The sequence below is a fragment of the Canis lupus genome, chromosome 11, assembly GCF_003254725.2.
Source record: "Canis lupus dingo isolate Sandy chromosome 11, ASM325472v2, whole genome shotgun sequence".
Lineage (NCBI taxonomy): Eukaryota > Metazoa > Chordata > Mammalia > Carnivora > Canidae > Canis > Canis lupus.
Genome location: NC_064253.1, coordinates 63,547,253 through 63,567,850, shown reverse-complemented (window position 1 = coordinate 63,567,850; position 20,598 = coordinate 63,547,253). Strand labels below are relative to the sequence as shown.

At 47.8% G+C, this 20,598-nt stretch overlaps 3 protein-coding genes across 5 annotated transcripts in view; 2 read left to right on the top strand and 1 right to left on the bottom strand.

Annotated features, from left to right (window-relative positions):
- ELP1 (elongator acetyltransferase complex subunit 1) overlaps positions 1–12,060 on the top strand; it is a 58,715-nt gene extending 46,655 nt beyond the window's left edge. For 2 of the 3 annotated variants that reach the window (XM_025432629.3, XM_025432628.3), the window contains exons 34-37: positions 2,799–2,926; positions 3,383–3,537; positions 6,238–6,313; positions 9,861–12,060. In XM_025432629.3, coding sequence (XP_025288414.1) covers positions 2,799–2,926; positions 3,383–3,537; positions 6,238–6,313; positions 9,861–9,928 — 427 coding nt within the window. In that variant the 3' untranslated portion in view covers positions 9,929–12,060. Of the gene's footprint in view, positions 1–2,798; positions 2,927–3,382; positions 3,538–5,698; positions 6,100–6,237; positions 6,314–9,860 lie in introns of all 3 variants that reach the window. The other variant, XR_004803545.2, reaches the window with a different exon arrangement.
- A 1,756-nt stretch (positions 12,061–13,816) lies between these two features.
- On the bottom strand, positions 13,817–16,380 carry ACTL7A (actin like 7A). The gene has a single exon (XM_025432635.3). The coding sequence runs from the start codon at positions 15,363–15,365 to the stop codon at positions 13,935–13,937; it is 1,431 nt and encodes a 476-aa protein (XP_025288420.1). The 5' UTR covers positions 15,366–16,380; the 3' UTR covers positions 13,817–13,934.
- Positions 16,381–17,616: 1,236 nt separating this feature from the next.
- Positions 17,617–19,671, top strand: ACTL7B (actin like 7B). Its single transcript, XM_025432636.3, has one exon. It carries the CDS (start codon positions 18,206–18,208, stop codon positions 19,631–19,633), a length of 1,428 nt encoding a protein of 475 aa, XP_025288421.3. The 5' UTR covers positions 17,617–18,205; the 3' UTR covers positions 19,634–19,671.
- The last annotated feature ends 927 nt before the right edge of the window (positions 19,672–20,598 follow it).

Sequence of the window (20,598 nt, the reverse complement as noted above, 5' to 3'; positions counted from 1 at the left end):
GAGGTAGAAGTCAGTGATCCATCAGTTTTTATAACACCCAGTGCTCATTACATCACCAAGTTATCCCATCGCCCATCCCTCTCCCCTCCAAAGACCCTCAGTTTGTTTCCTATGATTAAGAGTCTCTTATGGTTTGTCTCCCTCTCTGATTTTGTCTTGTTGTTTTTTCCTCCCTTCTCCTGTGATCCTCTCTTTTTCTTAAATTGCACATATGAGTTAGATCATATAATAATTGTCTTTCTCTGATTTAGTTATTTCCCTTAGCATAATATCCTCTAGTTCCATCCATGTCATTTCAAATGGCAAGATTTCTTTCTCTTTTTTTTAATGGCTAACGTAGTATTTCGTTATATATATTCACCACATCTTTATCCATTCATCTGTTGATGGACATCTGGACTCTTTCCATAGTTTGGCTTTTGTGAGCATTGCTGCTATGAACATTGGGGTTCAGGTGCCCCTTCGGATCACTCCATTTGTATCTTTGGGGTAAATACCTAGTAGTGCAATCGCTGGGTCATAGGGTAGCTCTGTTTTCAACTTTTTGAGGAGAGCCTCCACACTGTTTTCCAGAGTGGCTGCACCAGCTTGCATTCCCACCAACAGTGTAGGTGGGTTCCCCTTTCTCCACATCCTTGCCAACATCTGTTGTTTCCTGACTTGTTGATTTTAGCCATTTTGACTGGTTCAGTGTGATGATATCTCATTCTGGTTTTGATTTGTATTTCCCTGATGATGAGTGATGTTGAGCATTTCTTCATGTGTCTGTTGGCCATGTGTATGTCTTCTTTGGAGAAATGTCTGTTCATGTCTTCTGCCTGTTTCTTGACTAGATTATTCTTTGGGTGTTGAGTTTGATAAATTCTTTTTTTTAAATTTTTTATTTATTTTAATTTTTTTATTTACTCATGAGAGACACAGAGCGCGAGAGAGAGGCAGAGACACAGGCAGAGGGAGAAACAGGCTCCATGTAGGGAGCCCAACATGGGACTCGATTCCGGGTCTCCAGGATCACGCCGTGGGCTGCAGCCGGCACTAAACTGCTGCGCCACCGGGGCTACCCTGATAAGTTCTTTGTTTTTTTTGTTTTTTTTTTTTAAAGATTTTATTTATTTATTCATGAGAGACACAGAGAGAGAATGAGAGGCTGAGACACAGGCAGAGCGAGAAGCAGGCTCCATGCAAGGAGCCTGATGTGGGACTTGATCCCGGGTCCCCAGGATCACACCCTGGGCTGCAGGCGGCGCTAAACCGCTTCACCACCCGGGCTGCCCCCCCTGATAAGTTCTTTATAGAATTTGGATATTAACCCTTTATCTGATAAGACATTTGCAAATATCTTTTCCCATTCTGTTGCTTGTCTTTTGGTTATGTCGACTGTTTCCTTTGCTATGCAAGTTTTTATCTTGACAAAGTCCCAATAGTTCATTTTTACCTTTGTTTCCCCTTGCCTTTAGAGACATGTCTAATAAAAGTTGCTGTGGCCAAGGTCAAAGAGGTTGCTGTCTGTGTTTTCCTCTAGGATTTTGATGGATTCCTATCTCACATTTAGGTCTTTTATCCATTTTGAGTCTTATTTTTGCGTATGGTGTAAATAAATGGTTAATTTCATTCTTCTGCATGTAGCTATCCAAATTTCCCAACACCATTTGTCGAAGAGACTGTCTTTTTCCATTTGGATATTCATTCCTGCCATGTCAAAGATTAGTTGACCATAGAGTTGAGGGTGCATTTCTGGGTTCTTTATTCTGTTCCATTTATCTATGTGTCTGTTTTTGTGCCAGTACCACACTGTCTTGATGATTACAACTTCATAATGGAGCTTGAAGTCTGGAATTGTGATGCCAATAGTTCTGGTTTTATTTTTCAACCTTCCTTTGGCTATCCAGGGTCTTTTCTGGTTCTATACAAATTTTAGGATGATTGTTCCAACTCTGTGAAATAAGGTGATGGTATTTTGATAGCGATTGCTTTGAATATATAGATTGCTCCAGGTAGCAGAGACATTTTAACAATATTTTTCTTCTAATCCATGAGCATGGAAATTTTTCCATTTCTTTGTGTCCTCAGTTTCTTTCATGAGTGTTCTCTAGTTTCTGAGTACAGATCATTTGCCTGGTTGGTTAGGTTTATTCCTAGCAATCTTATGGTTTTGAGTGTAACTGTAATTGTTCATATATACTTTATTATATTCAAATTTTACTATGCTAATTTAAATTTTACTTTATTGCCTTTAAGTTTGTTTTTTATTCTAAAATTTAAGTTGGTTCTTCCGTTTTTCTTCCAGCTCTCATTATCAGATATAACCTCATTTTACTCCGTATTTTATTTTTATTTATTTACTTATTTAGTTTTAAAGATTTTATTTATTCATGAGAGACAGACAGAGAGAGAGAGAGAGAGAGGCAGAGACACAGGCAGGGGGAGAATCAGGCTCCACTCAGGGAGCCCGACGTGGGACTCGGTCCTGGGTCTCCAGGATCACGCCCTGTGCTGAAGGCGTCACTAAACCTCTGAGCCACCTGAGCTGCCCTACTCTGTATTTTAATCAGAATTTCAAGACCAGATACTACTTTTTAGGGTTTTCTTTATTACTTCCTGCCTTGAAGACTTGCCTCTCCCAAATTTATTTTAGCTGTTACTCCTAACACCTCATCACCATTTTTCCCCAATATACATACCATCTATAGACTCTCTGGGTTCTCAGAAAGTTTTGATGGCCAACAGGTACATTTATTTTAATCTATTCAGTGCAAAAAGAGCCCCTTCTATAACGTCTTTCTAACGTCTTCTAATAGGCGATCATCTAAGAACCGCCGCAAAGCAGAGCGGAAGAAGCATAGCCTGAAAGAAGGGAGTCCACTGGAGGATCTGGCCCTTTTGGAGGCACTGAATGAAATTGTACAGAGCACTGAAAAACTGAAAGGTATATTCTCAATACTGGTGACTCTTGCTCCAAAAAAAGTGAATGGATAGCACAGAGTTCAGTGGTAATTAAAGTAGTTTTCCCAACTTGAGGAAAGACAGAAACTTTCGGCAGGAAACATCCTTTCAGGGCACATTCCTGAACCACTCTTAGCTGGTAACCTAGAAGCCTTCCTTCACTGGCCCCCCGCCCAGGCACTGTGGGAGACATCAGTGCCAAAGCCAAAGTATAGGTAATGGATTATGAAGACATTGCTTCCTGCTTGGGCCCCAGTATGTTCCTTTTTCTTTTTGAAGTAGAAATGTTGAATTATTCCAGCATTTGGGAAGAAAAATGTGGGAGATAGCAACTATAGTGTGATATTAAATATTTTTTTGCTTGGGAAAGAAACCATGATATGATCCAGCAAGGAGCTGGGGACCCAAGTAACCACTTTTTCAAATTTCTTCTCTCTAGATGAAGTACACAATATTTTAAAGATGCTCTTTCTCTTTGAGTTTGATGAGCAAGGAAGGGAATTACAGAAGGCCTTTGAAGATACCCTCCAGCTGATGGAAAGGTCACTTCCAGAAATTTGGACTCTTACCCACCAGCAGAATTCAGCTACACCTGTAAGTTTTCCTCAGAGACAGAATGTGCATTTTTAAAAAATCATTTCGCAGGTTCTTATGTTCACACAGTCTCTTAAAAGTCAAAGCAAAAAATTTTCTTATTCTTAAAAACATAGTATGCTGTAGTTGCATTACCTTAGGCTTATGTTTAACCTGTTGGTAAGAAGATTTCCTATTTGACTACACCTTGGCCTAGGTTAAGTTTGTTTTTATTTCTCCTATCCATGTGAAACAGCTGTCATGGAAATGACAGGCAAGTCAGACAGTTGCCCCCGCCTTCAGTGAAATCGGAGTGGAGAAGGGGGATGCTGGGGCCACAGGTGGCCTCTTACTTCCCTGTTCAGACTTTGGAGGGGATCAGAGTTCTTTAAAGTAACCCAGACAGGGGCACCTGGTTGGCTCAGTCGGTTAAACATTTGACTCTTTTTTTTTTTTTTTACATTTGACTCTTGATTTCAGCTCAGGTCACGATTTCAGGGTTGTGGGATGGAGCCCCACATTGGGCTCCATACTCAGCACAGAGTCTGCTTGAGATTCTTTCTCCCTCTACTTCTCCCATCTGCCCCTATCCCCATTCTCACACACACTCTCTGTGAAAATCTTCAACAACAACAAAAGTAACTCAGACAATTGCTTTCCCTTTTGTTTTATGGAAAATTTGACTTAACACTTCTATCTACCGTTATGAGGATCTTTGCTACTTATGTTTAAGGCAGTTGTGTCCTATCAGGAATGCTGAATTGTTACCATCTCTTTATTGTGTATACCTTTGCTCAGTCTCTCACACCTGAGGCCTATTGTTAAGAGTTTCTGAGTTTCTGTTTTGATTTAGAAAGGCTGGTGTGTCGGGCTTGGTCCATTAAGGAAAACAAGCACAGCTATTATTTTAGCAGAGAGAATTTAATATATGGAACTAATTGAACAAGTATTAGAGAACTGAAAAGGCAAAAGGGCGCACAGAGAAGGAACACCAAAATAGTAACTATGAGAGAACAAAGGAAGAATTTGGGATTATTACAGTTTAAAAGCTTGGGTGTGGGGCCTTGCTGAGCTGGTTCTTAACCCTCTAAGGAGGGGTGCCAGCCAACTGGTGCTGATATTGCTGAGGGGGCACGATGGCTCTAAGTCTATAGAAATAAGCAAATTGGAATAAACAGCCTCTACCAGGGTAAAGAGGTGTTGCGTGAAAACAAGGAGCGCACCCCCGTTTTTCCAGCCCTGCCCTCTGTCGGGTGTCTGCTGTGGGTGGAGCATAGTGAGCCAGGTGGCAAAGGTGGGATGGTTTCTCAGGCTCCCAGTCCCAGCGTCATAAGCACTGTAGAGAAGGGAGGATTTGGAGCCTGGGGAGAAACTGGTATTGAGCTCACTGATTGGAAACACTTGAGCTTTACTGGGGCCTCAGTTTCCTCAGTTATAAATGGGGATAGACCGCCGTATACACTTCACTAGACTGCTCTGAAGGTTAGATGAAAGGGTAGATGGAAGCACACATAGCATACCATAAAAATAAAGTTGAGAATCAGCACCCCATAAGTATTTGAATTTACTAAAATAGCTATTTCCTAGAAGAAATGTGATCATCCTCAAAACTATACTGGTTTTTTGAAGCTTTAACACTTTATTGTACCTCCCTATGCTCTTCCCTGCTCTCTTCCCTACTCTTTTCTATTCAGATCGTATTTTAATTTTTTAAAATTTAAATCTTACTTACTCTACAATACAGTACTGGTTTCTGAGTAGAATTCAGTGATTCATCTTACATATAATAGCCAGTGCTCATCACAAGTGGCCCTATCACCCGTCTAGCCCATTCCCCACCGTGTCCCTCCGTCAGCCTTCTGTTCTCTATCAGAAGAGTCTCATGGCTTGTTTCCTTCTCTCCTTTTCTTCTTTTCCCCCTTCCCATATGTTCATCTGTTTTCTTTCCTAAATCCTATATATGAGTGAGGTCATACGGTATGTGTCTCTCTCTGACTGACTTCATTTAGCGTAATACGTTTTAGCTCCATCCATGTTATTGCAAATGGCAAGATTTCAATCCTTTTGATAGCTGAAGATCATATTAATTTCTGAGACACCAACTTTAAGAGTCTTCTGGGGAAATAAAACTAGAATTCTGTGTTTGCTCTGGTTGGTAAATTGTGGTAATGGCCTTGTACAGGATCCCGTGAGTCCTGGGGAAGTGCTTTGAGCAAGACATTGCTGCTGAGAAGGTGCCCCCAAGGATATGCATGCTGAGCCAAGTGAAGACAAAACAGAGGGATGGCCAGTGCCCCCTGAGGCTTATACAGACACAGAATTCCTATGAAGTGTCTTGTTTTACCTTGAACACGTGTGCACAGTTTCCTTTCTACTCCATGATATGCAAGTATTTGTTTTAATATCAAATTCCCACAAATCTTTGAGTGCAGTTTGATACTCTGTATTCTATAGCATCTTGTACTTCTCCCCTCAGGGTATGACTTGCTTATTTGGAAAAGACAGTTACCTTCTTATCATTACCTTCTCTTCTGGAAGAAAGGAGATTGGGACATCTGAATTGAGACTGGGAAAACTGGCAAAGTAAAATCATGAAGGAAAAGAGAATAACTATGCTTGATACCATGAAAATGACGTATTTACTGCTGGTGAAAGTTTGGCTTTTGGTATCTGTAGTCATTAGAAATATAAAATAATCTTTCCTGATTACTTTCTGCTTAGGTTCTAGGTCCCAATTCTACTGCAAATAGTATCATGGCCTCCTATCAACAACAGAAGACTTCAGTACCAGTTCATGGTTAGTATTTTTTCCTTTTCATGATCACAGTTCTCAGCAGAAGGAGTATCTTTGTATAAGTGTTGAGAAGGTCAACAGTATGAGGAGAGATCAGGTATTGACTACAATTTTCCCTCAATTTTATGACTTTTTAATAAAAGTTTAGTGCCTCTAGTTGTAAGAATGGGAGGGGTGGGCAATCCAACATGACATTAAACATATGAATTTTTAAACGATTATCTTGACATAACACTGCCCATACCCTGGTGTACACTTGTCCATACAAACACATCACAGTTGAAGTTGGAGTCTAAACAGTCCAATTTACATATATATTTTAAGGATCCTTCTGAATCATCATTTTGGCTCTTGGCAGTTAAGCATTGCATCTTGGGGACATTCTCATAATCATCTTCAGGATTAACAATAAAATTTGTTACATTCTTTGTAACCAAAGAATGTTAGCATTTCATTTACATTTCCTATTTAAATTTACCTAAAATGTTTTGTTTTGTTTTGTTTATTGGTCAGGGAGATGATTCCCAATTAGACTGCAGAGCCCTTAAAGTTAAAAGCCCTAGGGGATCCCTGGGTGGCGCAGCGGTTTGGCGCCTGCCTTTGGCCCAGGGCGCGATCCTGGAGACCCGGGATCAAATCCCACGTCGGGCTCCCGGTGCATGGAGCCTGCTTCTCCCTCTGCCTGTGTCTCTGCCTCTCTCTCTCTCTCTGTGTGACTATCATAAATAAAAATAAATAAATAAATTTAAAAAAGTTAAAAGCCCTAAAGGCTTTCTTTTTTAAATTTGGTTAGAAACAGATCTTTTTGGTGCCTGAGTATTTACCCTGCAGGTGGCTCAATCAAGCATACCGGCCTCTTTCAGAAGTTAGTGGTATATTTTGAAATAATTGGGAGTTTTTACTACTGTAATTTGTATTTTCTGAATATTTTTTCCTTTAAATGCTATGCTATACCAGCATTCTGATGACATTTGAAGTAGCCTTTGGAGTATACAGTAAGTTTGAAGTTTAATAGCTTATGTTGCTCCTGGGAATAAATGATCTACTTTCCATCCAGCCTGGCTCATGTATCTGGACAGTAACTACTATGCTCCTATCTCTCCTTCTTCCTGAAGGCTGACTGCTTTTGCTGTATCAGTCCTGACATACACGTAGTGTTCTGAGTTGCTAAGAGTTCATCTTAGATCTGAGGCAGCTTGGTAATTGCTCAGCTTGTACTCTGCAATCTAGGTGTGATTTCTGCCCCACTTTCCTCACTATTGGCCTGCTGCTGACCTTGAGGTCAAGTCTAGACATCTTTCCCTAGAGTATTTTGGTGGCTTTATCAAAGAGCCCTTGCATTTTCCAGCTGAGCCTTCAAGACACTAATATTTTGAGGGTCTTCAGTATCTGAATACATAAGTATTATCAGTGTCCTTGTGGTTACAAGATGGTGTAGGAGAAGAGAGGTTCTCATATTCTAAAAGTAGGCAGATGAACTACTGACAAAGCCCCATGCACAGATGCCTCAACTGCCCCTCCCAGCTAAGGGTACAAGTGAGTAGTTAAGCACACTCACATCCCTGAGTGGGATCTGTGACATGATGGGCATTTTCTCTCTTTCACATTTACAGCCCAGTATCATGCAGATCAGTTGTAAATCTTGCAAAAATGTAGGGTTTCATAAAATGGATTAAAGTGTTCTCAGAAAAGTGCTTGAATTTTTGTAGCTGAGTTGGGCTTGTTAGTTATAGTTGATAACAAATTAAGTGCTTCAAATGGGAATGACTATCAAAAGATTAAGAAAAGTCCTTGGAAAATTGATAAGACCCTCAAAGTATTTTTGCAAACGTAACTCTTGTACAGAGAAATTCAAACATGGAAAGGTGAAGGATGTTGTGCCTTGTCTTACAGTTTGTCAGAACAATTACTTTCCTGCTAAAAAGTGAATGGTTGGTATTCTTAGTTAAGTGTAAAAATCAAATGTAATTATAGTTATGTCTAATTTTTAAAAAATAGAATAGTTTATTTTCATAACCTGTTTCTTTTTTCTTTTTAAGATCATTTAAAGTTTAGTCAATATTTCACATGAAATGATGGACCTTGCTGATAATGAATTTCCAGTATCAGTGTCCTTAAATTAGGAAAATCTCCTGTGGTCTTTTTGTCTATCTGGCTTTTTGTTTAGGGGAGTAGAAAATATTAACTGTACATGAAATTATAAAGCTGATGTGATTAGTGGTAAAAATCTGGATTGTACAGAAAAGTATGTCAAAGAGTATTAAAATTTGATAATTTCTAGTACACGTAAGTATATGAAAATCATATTTTTAAAAACATCTTATTTTATCACATTGTTAAATATTCTTAATACTTTTTAATACAGATGTCCTTCTGTTGGAAGTGTATTACAAACAATGCTGAGAAAGAGTGCCTTTATATATACGTATTTTCTCATATCTAAGCTACCTCTATATCTATCTCTGCTACCACAAATCTGATTGAAAGGGGCCCCAGGTGGAGCCATGTCTCTTGATCTTAGGGCTGTGGGTTCAAGCCCCATATTGGGTGAAGAGATTGCTTAAAAATAAAATCTTTAAGGGGATGCCTGGGTGGCTCAGTGGTTGAGTGTGCCTCTTTGGCTCAGGGCGTGATTCTGGAGTCCCGGGATTGAGTCCCACATCAGGCTTCCTGCAGGAATCTGATCTCCCTCTGCCTATGTCTTCCTCTCTCTGTCTCTCATGAGTAAATAAAATCTTTTAAAAAAAAAAAAATCTTAAAAAAAAAGGAAAAAGGCCTGGGAGTTTTATCTAATAGTGACAGTTATACCGTATCCTCCTCCTCCTCCTCCATTTGCTTTTTTCTACAAATATTATAGGGACATTTTTATTGATTGGCATATTCATAGAATTTATTTATTAATTTTTAAAAAGATTTTATTTATTCATGAGAGAGAAAGGCAGAGACACAGGCAGAGGGAGAAACAGCCACTCCCCCCCCCACTCCCCCCTTCCCAGGTGGGGGGCCTGCTGTGGGACTCAATCCCAGGATTCCAGGATCAAGATCTGAGCCAAAGGCAGATGCTCAACCACTGAGCCACCCAACCACCCCCGTTCATAAAATTTATCATAAAAGTATTTTCTATTCATTAATTGTTAACCGAATAACATGCTCCCACATTTTTTTTCTCTTTTAATTAAGGTAAATTTTGTAGTGAAATGTACAGATCGTAGGTATACAGTTTGATGAGATTTAATAATTACATATGGCCTTGTAACCCCCACCCCCTCCCTCTCAAAATATAGAAAATTCTTCTACTTTGTATCACTCAGTGGGCATTTTTTCTTCTACCCTTCCCTATGCCCAAAGTGGAAATCTTTTTTCTTGGGGCAGGGCCTCCAGGCTGTTTACTCAGACTGAAGGTTGTGAGGGTAACAGGAACATTAACTCTGGTCTGTTGGTTATCTTATAGCTGCAAAGCCCAGTCGCCCAGTTTTAGCACAGAGTTACTGCCTCAGCTTGCCCCAGCAGGAAAGTGTGTCTGTCACAGTTTCCCTTTCCTTTCTTCTAGATGCTGAGCTCTTTATTCCCCCGAAGATCAACAAAAGAACCCAGTGGAAACTGAGCCTTCTAGAGTGATGGAGGCCAGCAGAGATGGTTTTCCTTGCACTCCTCCCTCCTCAAGGACTGGCTTTCGGGAGCTGGGAAGAGTAAAACAATAATCTACCTTAGTGGTGTGCAGAGTTGCACAGTGGACCTGAGCAGACACCAAGCAGTTCTGCTTTATTTTATTTTGTGCATAATTTTAATCCTTAGCAAACCAGTAAGCTTTAGCCAATATTGCATCATTTTGTAAGAATTACTGTTCTTTTGTTTAATGCTGTTTGAGAGCACATACTATTTATGGTAATCAGAAGATTGGCTTTCATTTCACAGCTCCCAGTCTGATTCATTTTGGGACCTTCGACAAGGTCACATAATTAATTGATCTGTGTTTCAGTTAATTGAGAGTGATGTTTCATGGCTTCTACCTCAAAAGCGTGAAGAAAAGAAAATAATGTTTTTAAATTGTTTTTATGTTCCTGGAGGAGAGATTTATTATATAAAAAACATGGCTATTAGCGCTACAAACATTTGGTGAAATTTAACCCCTCAAAGGACTTCTTCACCTTGACCTAAAGCAGAATAAGTAGCTAAATATATCCTTTGAAATTCTAAGCTTTCAGATCCTGACAGCTGTTACTTTGTTACATCTTACCAGGGCAGGTGCTTCTAGTTATAACATTGAGCTCACATCACCTTAGGGACTATTTTTCCCGCCTGTGAATTTTCTGCTGATGAGTTGGCAGTGTTAGAGCTGGAACCGATTAGAATTTCTGAACCAGTATCATGCACATTGGGTATGGTGAACAGTGGTGCACAGTTGCAAGTTGTTCCTTTCTTCTCCCAAGAAATTGCTGTCTTTAGCTAAAAGGTTTCTGTCAGTGTCGAAGCCATTTCATTTATTTTTCCTTATGGTGCTTCACTGACCTTTGTCTTACAGTTATTTTCTTTGGAAAAAAAATGAGAATGTTTTCTCTTTTTTGAGAAGTCTAGAAAAAAGCTTAGTTCATTTTGACAATGATTTTGTGGCAGTTTCCTGGGTAAAGTTAAAAATTTCTTCCATGCTTTTAGTATTGGAACCGGGCCTTCATGACTGTACATAAACGATTATGGAGTATAGATAGGCCCAGAATTGTAATTACAGTCATTCCCTAAATAGCAAAATGTTAACTATAGCATCTAGGTGTGTTTGCTTGTATAATTAAACTTTTCTGTGTGTCTGAAAATTTTCACAAAATAATAGGAGAAAAAAGAAGGTACTTCCTGCCCTGTAGAAATCTACTTTTGGAGTCATACCCATAATTGATTAGCTGTAATTAAGTGCCCCACACTGAAAGGCTGCAAGTGCTTTATGTCTACTCTTCGACCTGGGTAAATGAACATGGTAACCTACATGACTTTTTAAATATATTAGAGTGCTCTTGTTAAGGACAATGGTAAGGGCACCCAACGCCTGATGGATTGGAAATAGAAGTAAATGTGTCCCTTGATAATACTGTGACTTTTCATAGATGTTCCATGTCCTTAGGATAATGTATTGAAGCAGCAAGAAAGAATTTGCTGAATACAAATTACTATCAATTACTATCTCTTTCCTGTGACCAAGATGGAGCTTTGTTCCTTTGGAGAAGCAGCAGGTGGGAGCAGACCTTCCGAACTGAAGGCAAAATCAAGGAAGAATTCATGGGGAAAGTGCAGTGTATGGGAAGAAGAGAAACTTGTGGAAGTGACGAACACTTAAATTTGGGGAAAGGCTCTGTCAGGATTCTAGATAAGAATATATAATTCTACCACTAAATTGGAACTCTGTCCCAAAGCAAGTTCATGCTGCAGTAAGCTGAAAACCCCAGTTATTTTGTTGGTCCCCTTGAGTCAGCTTGGCTCAGATGCTCCAGACAGCAAGAGGAAACTTGGAGAGGACGATCTCCTACAATCAAAGTGCATTAAATTTATGCTTAAAAAAAAAAAACTGAGGCAGGAGGTAATGTTTTTATTATGTCCCAGTGTAGCTTGGTGTAATTTTTTAGCACTGCCGTACACTTTAAAATACATTTTCCATACATGTCTCCATGTATGTACACACACGTGTTCACCTTTCAGGCATTGTTTATAGTCCTAATTGGAGAGGGTGTTTTCAAAAATAAAACTAATGATTCTTTGTAATTTAAGGTGACTACAAGCTTGGGAAGCAAAATCAGCTTTTTTTCCTGCCTTCTTTGCCACCTCATCAACATGTGCTTTGTTAGAAGCACCACCTGGACAATCTCTTGGGAGTTTCTGGCTTCCTGTCCTTTCTCATCTGTCATAATTAGTAACATCGTAGTCACCAGGGAACCGTTAATACCCAAGACGTTGTAGACAAGTCAAAGCTAGTGCAGTGGCTTCTTGGGACGCTGTATTGATCTTGTGTTCTGTGCTCCGTGAGCCCTTGCCTGTGCTTCGCGCCTACATTAATCCTACTGGTTTGCTGGTGCCAGTCGGCCGTGCTTACCAGGCCTGGATCCAGGGCCGGACATTTCAGTCTTTGAGTCCATCTGGGCAAACCTGGATATTATGACAATGGCTCTGAGGGGCTTCTCCCTGGGGATGGTAGAGATGCCCTACCGCTCCTGTGAGTGCTTGAATGCGTGCATTTGGGTGTACGTGTGACTACACCATGGGAAGGGACGCCGAGGTGACTTAGTAAGCGTCTGAGTCGGGTTGTGGTCTCAGGGTCGTAAGATGGAGCCCTATGTCAGGCTCCGCGCTTAGTATGGAGCCTGCTTGAGATTCTCTCTCCCTCTGCCCCTCCCCTCCTGTCTCTTTCCCTAATATAAATAAATCTTAAAAAAAAAAAAAAAAAAAAAAACAAACATGTAAGACTTTGGGGCTCCTGTATAAGAGAAGTCTAGCTAGCTCTGGTGATCATCTCCCAGAGGCCAGTTACTAGTATTTCAGTGTTTATCTCTGTTTTTTTACATCAGCTGTGTGAAGTAGGCATTAGGATTCAATTTTATAGGTAAGTGGACACAGGCCACACAGGTGATAGTGAAATAGGGTTTCAAGTTAGAGTTTGAAGCCCATTTCTTTCCACTGTTTGATGCTGCTCCCTGCCAGTGTTCAGATGCTGAGGTTTAGAGATAGGGCAGGGAATGTTTTGGGAACTGTCCTAAAAAAAATCTATGTTCCATTTACAAATGGCCCTGTAAGATGATAGGGAAGGGCCTCTCTGGTCTTAAGGGACTGTGTGTGCCTTCTGGCCCCTCAGTTGGGTTAGAATGACCAGCATAGGGCCGGTTCCCACAAAACCTACACCATTAGCCCTGGAACCGGCAGCCTCTATCCTGTGCCCATCCCAGATTCCAGCCGTATATCCGATAGGCTGATGGGGAATCTCGTGGGAGACGAGCAGCTGAAGAGTTGCCCCCTTTAGACAGATAGGTGTACCTTACTCATATGCCAGGTTTCACCAGCTTGTCACCATGATGGCTTGATAAGAACTGATACTGAGACCTAAGTGACTGTTGGAACTAAAAGTACAGTGGAAGCAGGGATCAGACATCTTCATCAGCTCTTCACAAGCCTTCATGGAGCATGAAGTGTACTCTGCTGCTTTGTGGGAGACTGTACCATAATAGCATGCTTCCTGCTGTTTATCAAAAGGAATGTGCCTCTACGCCCCAGCAGCCCTGACGCTCTAACCTATCTTCTTCACACTCCCCTTCTGAGCAGATTTAACAATGCAGTCGTTCCTGAAGTGGGGAGTACAAAAAAGGGACAGTCGTTCTAAGCTTGTTTTTCCCAGGAATGTTTACACAAGCAACACGTAATACAGGTCTGTGTTTCACACATACCCCGACTTTTGTTTGCCAGCTGTATATTTTAAGGCACCTGTTGCATATACGAACTTGCTCTTACCAAATCAGGACACAGAGACACACGCTATGGAGGGAACACAAGGCTCGTTTAATACTGCAGGAGCAGACGTGGGCTCAGCTCCGTATGTGTAGGGTGGGTGCTCGCCCAGCAAAGCCGACGCACGGCAACCATGCTTCTTCAGAGTTCAGAAGCACCTTCTGTAGAGGAAGAAAGGCCCATGTTCCTCATACTCAAAGCGGTGGACCCACAGTGGTTGGAAGCCCTGAAGTGACGCCAGGATGGAGCCGCCCGTCCACACTGCAGTGTCTCTCTCGGGCAACACGTTTACCTGGGGGTTGTCATTGGGACACATGCTGCTCAGCTCCTTCTGCAGGCGGTTAGGGAAACCGCTGAGCATAGTGCTGCCCCCGCACAGCAGGATGTTCCCCATGAGATCCCGTTTGAGGGCAATGTCACACTTGTTAAGGCAGGACACTGTCTGGGTGTGAAGGCCCAGCTGCATGGACTTGATAAGAGAAGGCTTAAAGAACATTTCCGAGCAGAGAAACCTCTCCTGGCACAGGCTTATCTCCTTCCCGTCAGGCAGAGTGTACTGGATCATGTGCACAGTGGCTGGGACTTTCTTCTCTTCGATGGGGTCCAGGGCCACAAAGCAGCATTTCTTCTTGATGTCCTCCACAATGCTTAGCTGGTCCTCGGTGAAGTGGTTCCCCAAGTTATTCATCAGGCCCATCAAGTAGGCTGTCAGGTCAGAGCCCGCGTAGTCCAGCCGTCCGGTGATGCTGGGCAGAGGATAACCCTCGTAGATGGGGACCACGTAGGACACGCCGTGGCCAACCTCCACCACCAGGCCGGACGTCCTTCCGTAGGAGTACATGGACAGGCGGGATTGGTAGGCGATGTGCATGGCGGGGGTGCTGAAGGTTTCAAACAGCATCTCGGCGTACTTCTCTCTGTTGGTGTGCGGGCTCAGGGGTGGGTCTGAGACCAAGACCGCGTGCTCCTCTGGGGAGATCTTCATCTCCTTGTGGAAGAGATGTTCCCAGATATCCTGCACCGTATCCCAGTCCACGATGATGCCATGCCGCAAAGGGTTAACTAGCTTGAGGCGAACCTCTGGGTTGATGAGCTCCTTCCCCACAAACGTCTCCTTGCGATTGTCCCCGGTTTTGGCCGTCTCCATGTAGGGCTTGCCCACCGTCGAGGAGATGTTGTGGGTGGGCTTTGGCAGCCCGGCGAAGCCACATTTGCAGTAGCCAGTGCCAAGGTCCACGACCACTGCTTTGGTCACCTCTAACCTGGGCTTCTCCCTGACCGTCGTTGATTTAGTAGGTTCTTCTGGCTCCGAACGGTTGCAGCGGACCCACACTGCCCGCTTTGCCGGGCCGTCCTTTAGGGAGGCCGTCTGGAGGACGTGGGCCTGTAGGGGGGCCTGTTCGCCGCCTCTCTTGGCAGGCCCATCCCCGATGATTCCTGCCTGTGGAGCCCACATGCTATCAAGAGCCATCTTGCTCTCAGAAAGTTCCTCGATCCCACTGGGGTCAAGGCCTGAAAGGCTTATTATCAGACGGCAACTTGGGAATTTCCCCAATGATGACATCACTGATTGTGACATAATCTGGTGACCCGGGGCTTTCTAGATACTGGGAACCTGTGTCCCGTGTTGGGGTGGATTTAAGGTAGTGTTTTGGAGGTGACTTCACCCTTTTCTAGATTGTGTAATAAGCCTGATCTAGCCAATCACTTATTTATTGAGCACTTGCTCCGTGCAAGGCAGCTGGGAGAAAAAAGAAAACCTCTGTGCCCTCGTAGAGTTCACACTCTAGTCAGCAGGAGCTGGGGGGAGAGGCAGTGGCCGAAACACACAGGGCAGAAGATGGTAAGGGCAAGAGAGAAAAGGCAGGGAAGGGGCCTGGGGAGGGGAGCACGCTGCTGCTGCTTCCTCTACCTCTCCTCCCCTCTCACTCCCCCAAGTAAATAAAATATTAGGAAAAAAAATAAAAGTGTTACCTTCTTGGTTCGATGGGTGAACCAAGAGGATGAAATGGCATCGAATCTCGAGAGAACAGGAGTTCACTTTGCTCGATGCCCGGCTGCCTAAGAGCTCACGTACTTGCCTCTGCTGTGCAGCAGGGGTTCGCGCGGCCGCCTTGGATTGTTCGACTTCACCTCAAAAGAATGTTGATGTGAAAACCAAAGGCATTTTTAATTTAGGATGACCCTGTCTTTCCTTCTCAACCTTCGTCTTGAATTCGGACAAATGTGCGGCAGCCCGACGGCATTCTCATTGCCCTGGATCCTCCGTGGCTGCTCTAACAAATTACCACATACTCAGTGGCTTCAAACAGCGTCTACCACTCCGGAGGTCGGGAATCCGCAGTCACCCTGCTACCTTCACCTACGTTCCTTGGCTTGGGGCCCCTTCATCTTCAAAGACCTGCCATCTCTCCCTTGACCTGACCCTCCTGACCCACCCTCTTACCAGGACCCTGGTGGTAACGCGGGGTCACCTCCCTGCCTCAGACTCCCCAACTCCCCTATCTGCGAGGTCCCTTTTGCCCTGAAAGGTACCATTCACACAGATCCCAGGGATTAAAGGTGTGCATACCTTTTGGGAGCCATCACACACTGTCACTTGGCCTGTGCTCCCCACTAAGGCCTGCCAGGCCGTGTTTCACATGCTCCCTCCCGCCCCACGCCCGCCCCGGCTCGCCCCCTTGGCCCTTTGTGTCCGTGTGGGTGGGAGAGCTGCTGTGCTGGCTCAACGCCAGGCGCTCGCTCCACCTGGTCTCTGAGGCCCAAGACACAGGGACCCAGGGGCCCCGCACGTCCTGCAGGCTGCAGTCACCGGACTCTCCACTCCTTTTACTTCACCTGTCAGGATCTTGCACGCTCGGATGCTCTCTCTTAGCAAAGCCTTTCCCCTTAGCTTCTACGTCCCCCTTTGTGTCCCTTCTCTCTCCGGGGTCAGGACACAGTGTGGTACCGATGATGGGAGAATATGGAGACGCTTGGCACACTGCCCCCAGGATGTTTCGCTCCTGGCATGCACGAGCCCCCATGCTTGGCACTAGCCATCCCAGGCGCTCGTGGGCTCCCTGGGGTCTCCGGTGCAGTCCTTCGAGGTTAGAGGCACCTACTATTACTCAGTATCTCAGGCCACGTTTGCTCCTCTGGCCCGAGCCTAGAAAACCATCAGGTGACTCTTCTTGAAAACAACTCCCAGGCCCTCCTATAGGGGAGAAAGAAACCTGTGAAGGTTAGACCAAGAAACCCATTTCTCTTTGAGCTGGTATCCTTGCTCCGGCCTTTGGGACACAGCCCACCCTGGATTCTCAAAAGGAAGGTGAACTGGGCCCCTGTAATTTTAGCAGCTAGAAGAAGGAAGAGAGAGAATCTAGTAGGGCAAATGCCAAAGTACAGGGTTTCTTATGAATCACCTGGAGGCATTTTGTTTGTTTTTGTTGGGAGGACGGTTTGGGTGGCGGGCCCTATGGGAACCTAGTGAATTTGTCCGTTCTGTACCACAAGCCATCTTCCTTGCTTTGGAGGAGGTGAGGGATGCATCCTCCTTCCCTCACTCCCCACGGCCCATCTAATCATCTGACGTGAATACAGTTTGAAGCGAGAGATGTCACAGGGTCAACAAGAGAAGGCCTCAGATGCTAAGAGGAAGATCTTGGGTTGAATGGAGGACGGATGGGGAACCACCCAAGTGGATGGGACCCCACCTTCTAAACTTCTGGAGAACCCGTCCCTGCTCTTGCACACACTATCACAGCCTGGCTTCGGTCCCCCTCAGGTCTTACAGGACGGTCTTCAGTGGCCTTGCCCCTCAACATCACAGCTAGACACTAATCTTTTTCAAATTTTCTAGCAGGCAGATCTGACTGCTCTGCCCCTGCTTTTTTTTAAGATTTATTTATTTATTTTAGACAGAGAGAGAGAGAGGCAGAGACACAGGCAGAGAGAGAAGCAGGCTCCACGCAGGGAGCCTGATGCGGGACTCGATCCTGGGACTCCAGGATCGTGCCCTGGGCCAAAGGCAGGTGCTAAACCCCTGAGCCACCCAGGGATCCCCTCCCTGCCCCTGCTTAAAGCGCCGTTGGGGCCCTCACGCTCTGGTGTGTTGGGAGTTGAATGAACTTGAGTGAAAATACAAACATCTCAAGAGCTGTTTGCTCTTGGGCGAATCTTTAGGATTCTGAGCCGCCTTTTCCTCAGCTCTGCCTCCCTCTCAGGATCCCGGGAGGTAACAGGGAGGCACCTGGTACAGTGCCTGGCTTACTGGGGGGGGGGGGGCTCAGATATTTATCACCCCGTCAGCCAAGAGGCCGAGGAAGACAAGGTCGGTGGACAGGGCATCAGGAGCAGGGCGGTAAGGGGAGGGGGCAGCAACGCGAGGCCCCAGTGTGCTGGCCCCAGCCCCGTCTTGGGGCAGAGTCGAGTTAGGGGATGGCCGTGGGGCGGGGGGGGGGTATCCGGCCGGCCCAGGCCCGCCCTCCCCGGGCTGCCGGAATGGACCGGCCCTCGGTGACCTCACAATGGGGTGGGGGGTGCCAGGCAGCGCTGGAGGCCCAGCGGCTTATTTCTGCCCACGGAGCTCTGGGATGTGCATGTGAGAAAGGCGAGCCGCGGAGGCAGATGGCGGTGAGGAGCAGCCCGAGCCCCGCGCCCCTGGGCGCGGCTCGGGGTGACCCGGGGGAGGCGGGGGCGCTGCCGGGCCCCGACGCCGGCCTCCGGGGCGCGCGGGCGGCCGCGCCGCTGAAGGCGAAGGCGCGGAAGGTGCGCAGGATCAAGGCCCTGGTCATCGACCTGGGCTCCCAGTACTGCAAGTGCGGCTACGCGGGCGAGCCCAGGCCCACCTACTTCGTGTCCTCCACCGTGGGCAGGCCCTGCGCGGCGGCCGCCCAGGCCGGCGACACCCGCAAGGAGACCTACGTGGGCCACGAGCTGCTCCGCACCGGGGCGCCCCTGAAGCTGACGAACCCGCTGCAGCACGGCGTGGTGGTGGACTGGGACTGCGTGCAGAGCATCTGGGAGTACGTGTTCCGCACGGCCATGAAGATCCGCCCCGAGGAGCACGCCGTGCTGCTCTCCGACCCCCCGCTCGGCCCCGCCGGCCAGCGGGAGAAGTACGCCGAGCTCCTGTTCGAGGCCTTGGGCGTCCCCGCCCTGCACGTGGCGCCCCAGCCGCTGCTGTCCATCTACTCGTACGGCAGGACGTCGGGCCTGGTGCTGGAGAGCGGCCACGGCGTCTCGCACGCGGTGCCCATCTCCGAGGGCAACGTGCTGCCGGGCCTGCCGGGCCGGGCCGACTACGCGGGCGGCGACCTCACCCGCTACCTGCTGCGGCTGCTCAACGAGTCGGGCCACGCGTTCACCGACGACCACCTGCACATCGTGGAGCACATCAAGAAGCAGTGCTGCTCCGCGGCGCCGGCGCCCGGCCGCGAGCTCGGCCTGCGCGTGGACTACGAGCTGCCCGACGGCCGGCGCCTGGCCGTGGGCCCCGAGCGCTTCCAGTGCGCGGAGATGCTCTTCCGGCCCAGCGTGGCGGGCAGCAGCCAGCCCGGGCTGCCCGCGCTCGCCGCCGCCTGCCTGCAGCGCTGCCGGGACGCGGGCCTCGGGGCGGAGATGGCCGCCAACGTGCTGCTGTGCGGCGGCTGCACCATGCTGGGCGGCTTCCCCGCGCGCTTCCAGAGCGAGCTGGGCCTGCTCTGGCCCGGGGGCGGGCTCGCCGTGGCCGCCGCCCCCGAGCGGAAGACGTCGGTGTGGACGGGCGGCTCCATCCTGGCCTCCCTGCAGGCCTTCCAGCAGCTGTGGGTCAGCAGGGAGGAGTTCGCGGAGCGCGGCGGCGCCGCCATCCACAGCAAGTGCTGAGCGCGGCGGGCGGGCGGGGGCCGCCGCTCATAAACCCGTCCGCGCTCTCGCTCTCGTCTGCTCTGGCTTCCTTGCTCTCGTCTGCCGCCGGGGACCGGGGGGGCGGGGGGGAGGACCGGGCGCCCTGCCCGCGGGCTCCCCGGGGCCCCCGCCCGCCGCCCGGCAGCGCCTCCCCGACCGACACCGACCCAGCGCCCCCGCAGCTGTTGGGGCCACGGAGCCAGGGGAGGCCCGGAGCCCGGGAGCCCTGCTCCTCTCCCCGCCTTCCGGCCCGGGGGCTTCCAGGGGGGCCAGCGCGGCCGCCTGCGCGTGGGCTGCGGTGACGAGACCGCGGGGCGGCCCGGGGGCTCAGCGGCTGAGCGCCGCCTCCGGCCCGGGCGTGATCCTGGGGCCCGGGATCGAGTCCCCCGTCGGGCTCCCCGCGGGGCCCTGCTGCTCCCTCTGCCTGGGGGTCTGCCTCTCTCGCTGGGTCTCAGGACTACAGAAGAGCTTAAAACAAGAAAAAGACCGCGGCCCAGGTGGCCTCCGACAACGGCAGTTCACCTCTGGAGGCTGGAGTCCAAGAGCGGGCTGCAGGCGCGGCTGGATCCGGTGGAAGCGACCCCCGGGTTGCGGACGCGCAGCTTGCCGAGCTCTGGGGGGGCGGGGGGGGCGGGGGGGGGCGGGGGTCGTCCTGCCGGCCGCACGCGGATCCGCGTTTTCCAGAGCGCCAGCCCCCGCGGCCCGCGGCCCCCCTCGCGCTCCTGCTGCCGCAGCGCCCCCGCGTGGCCAGCCCGTGCTCGCTGCTCCCGCTCGCGCCCCAGGAGCCGCGGAGAGATCCTGAGATCCCAGGATCCCGGGGCCCAGGCGGGGAAGCGGGGCCGCCGCTCGCTCCCACGTCCTCAGCCTCAGCCGCTCCGTCCGCAGGCCCCGCGGCGCTGCCCCCCGTGCCCCCCGTGCCCCCCCGTGCCCCCCGTGCCCCCAGT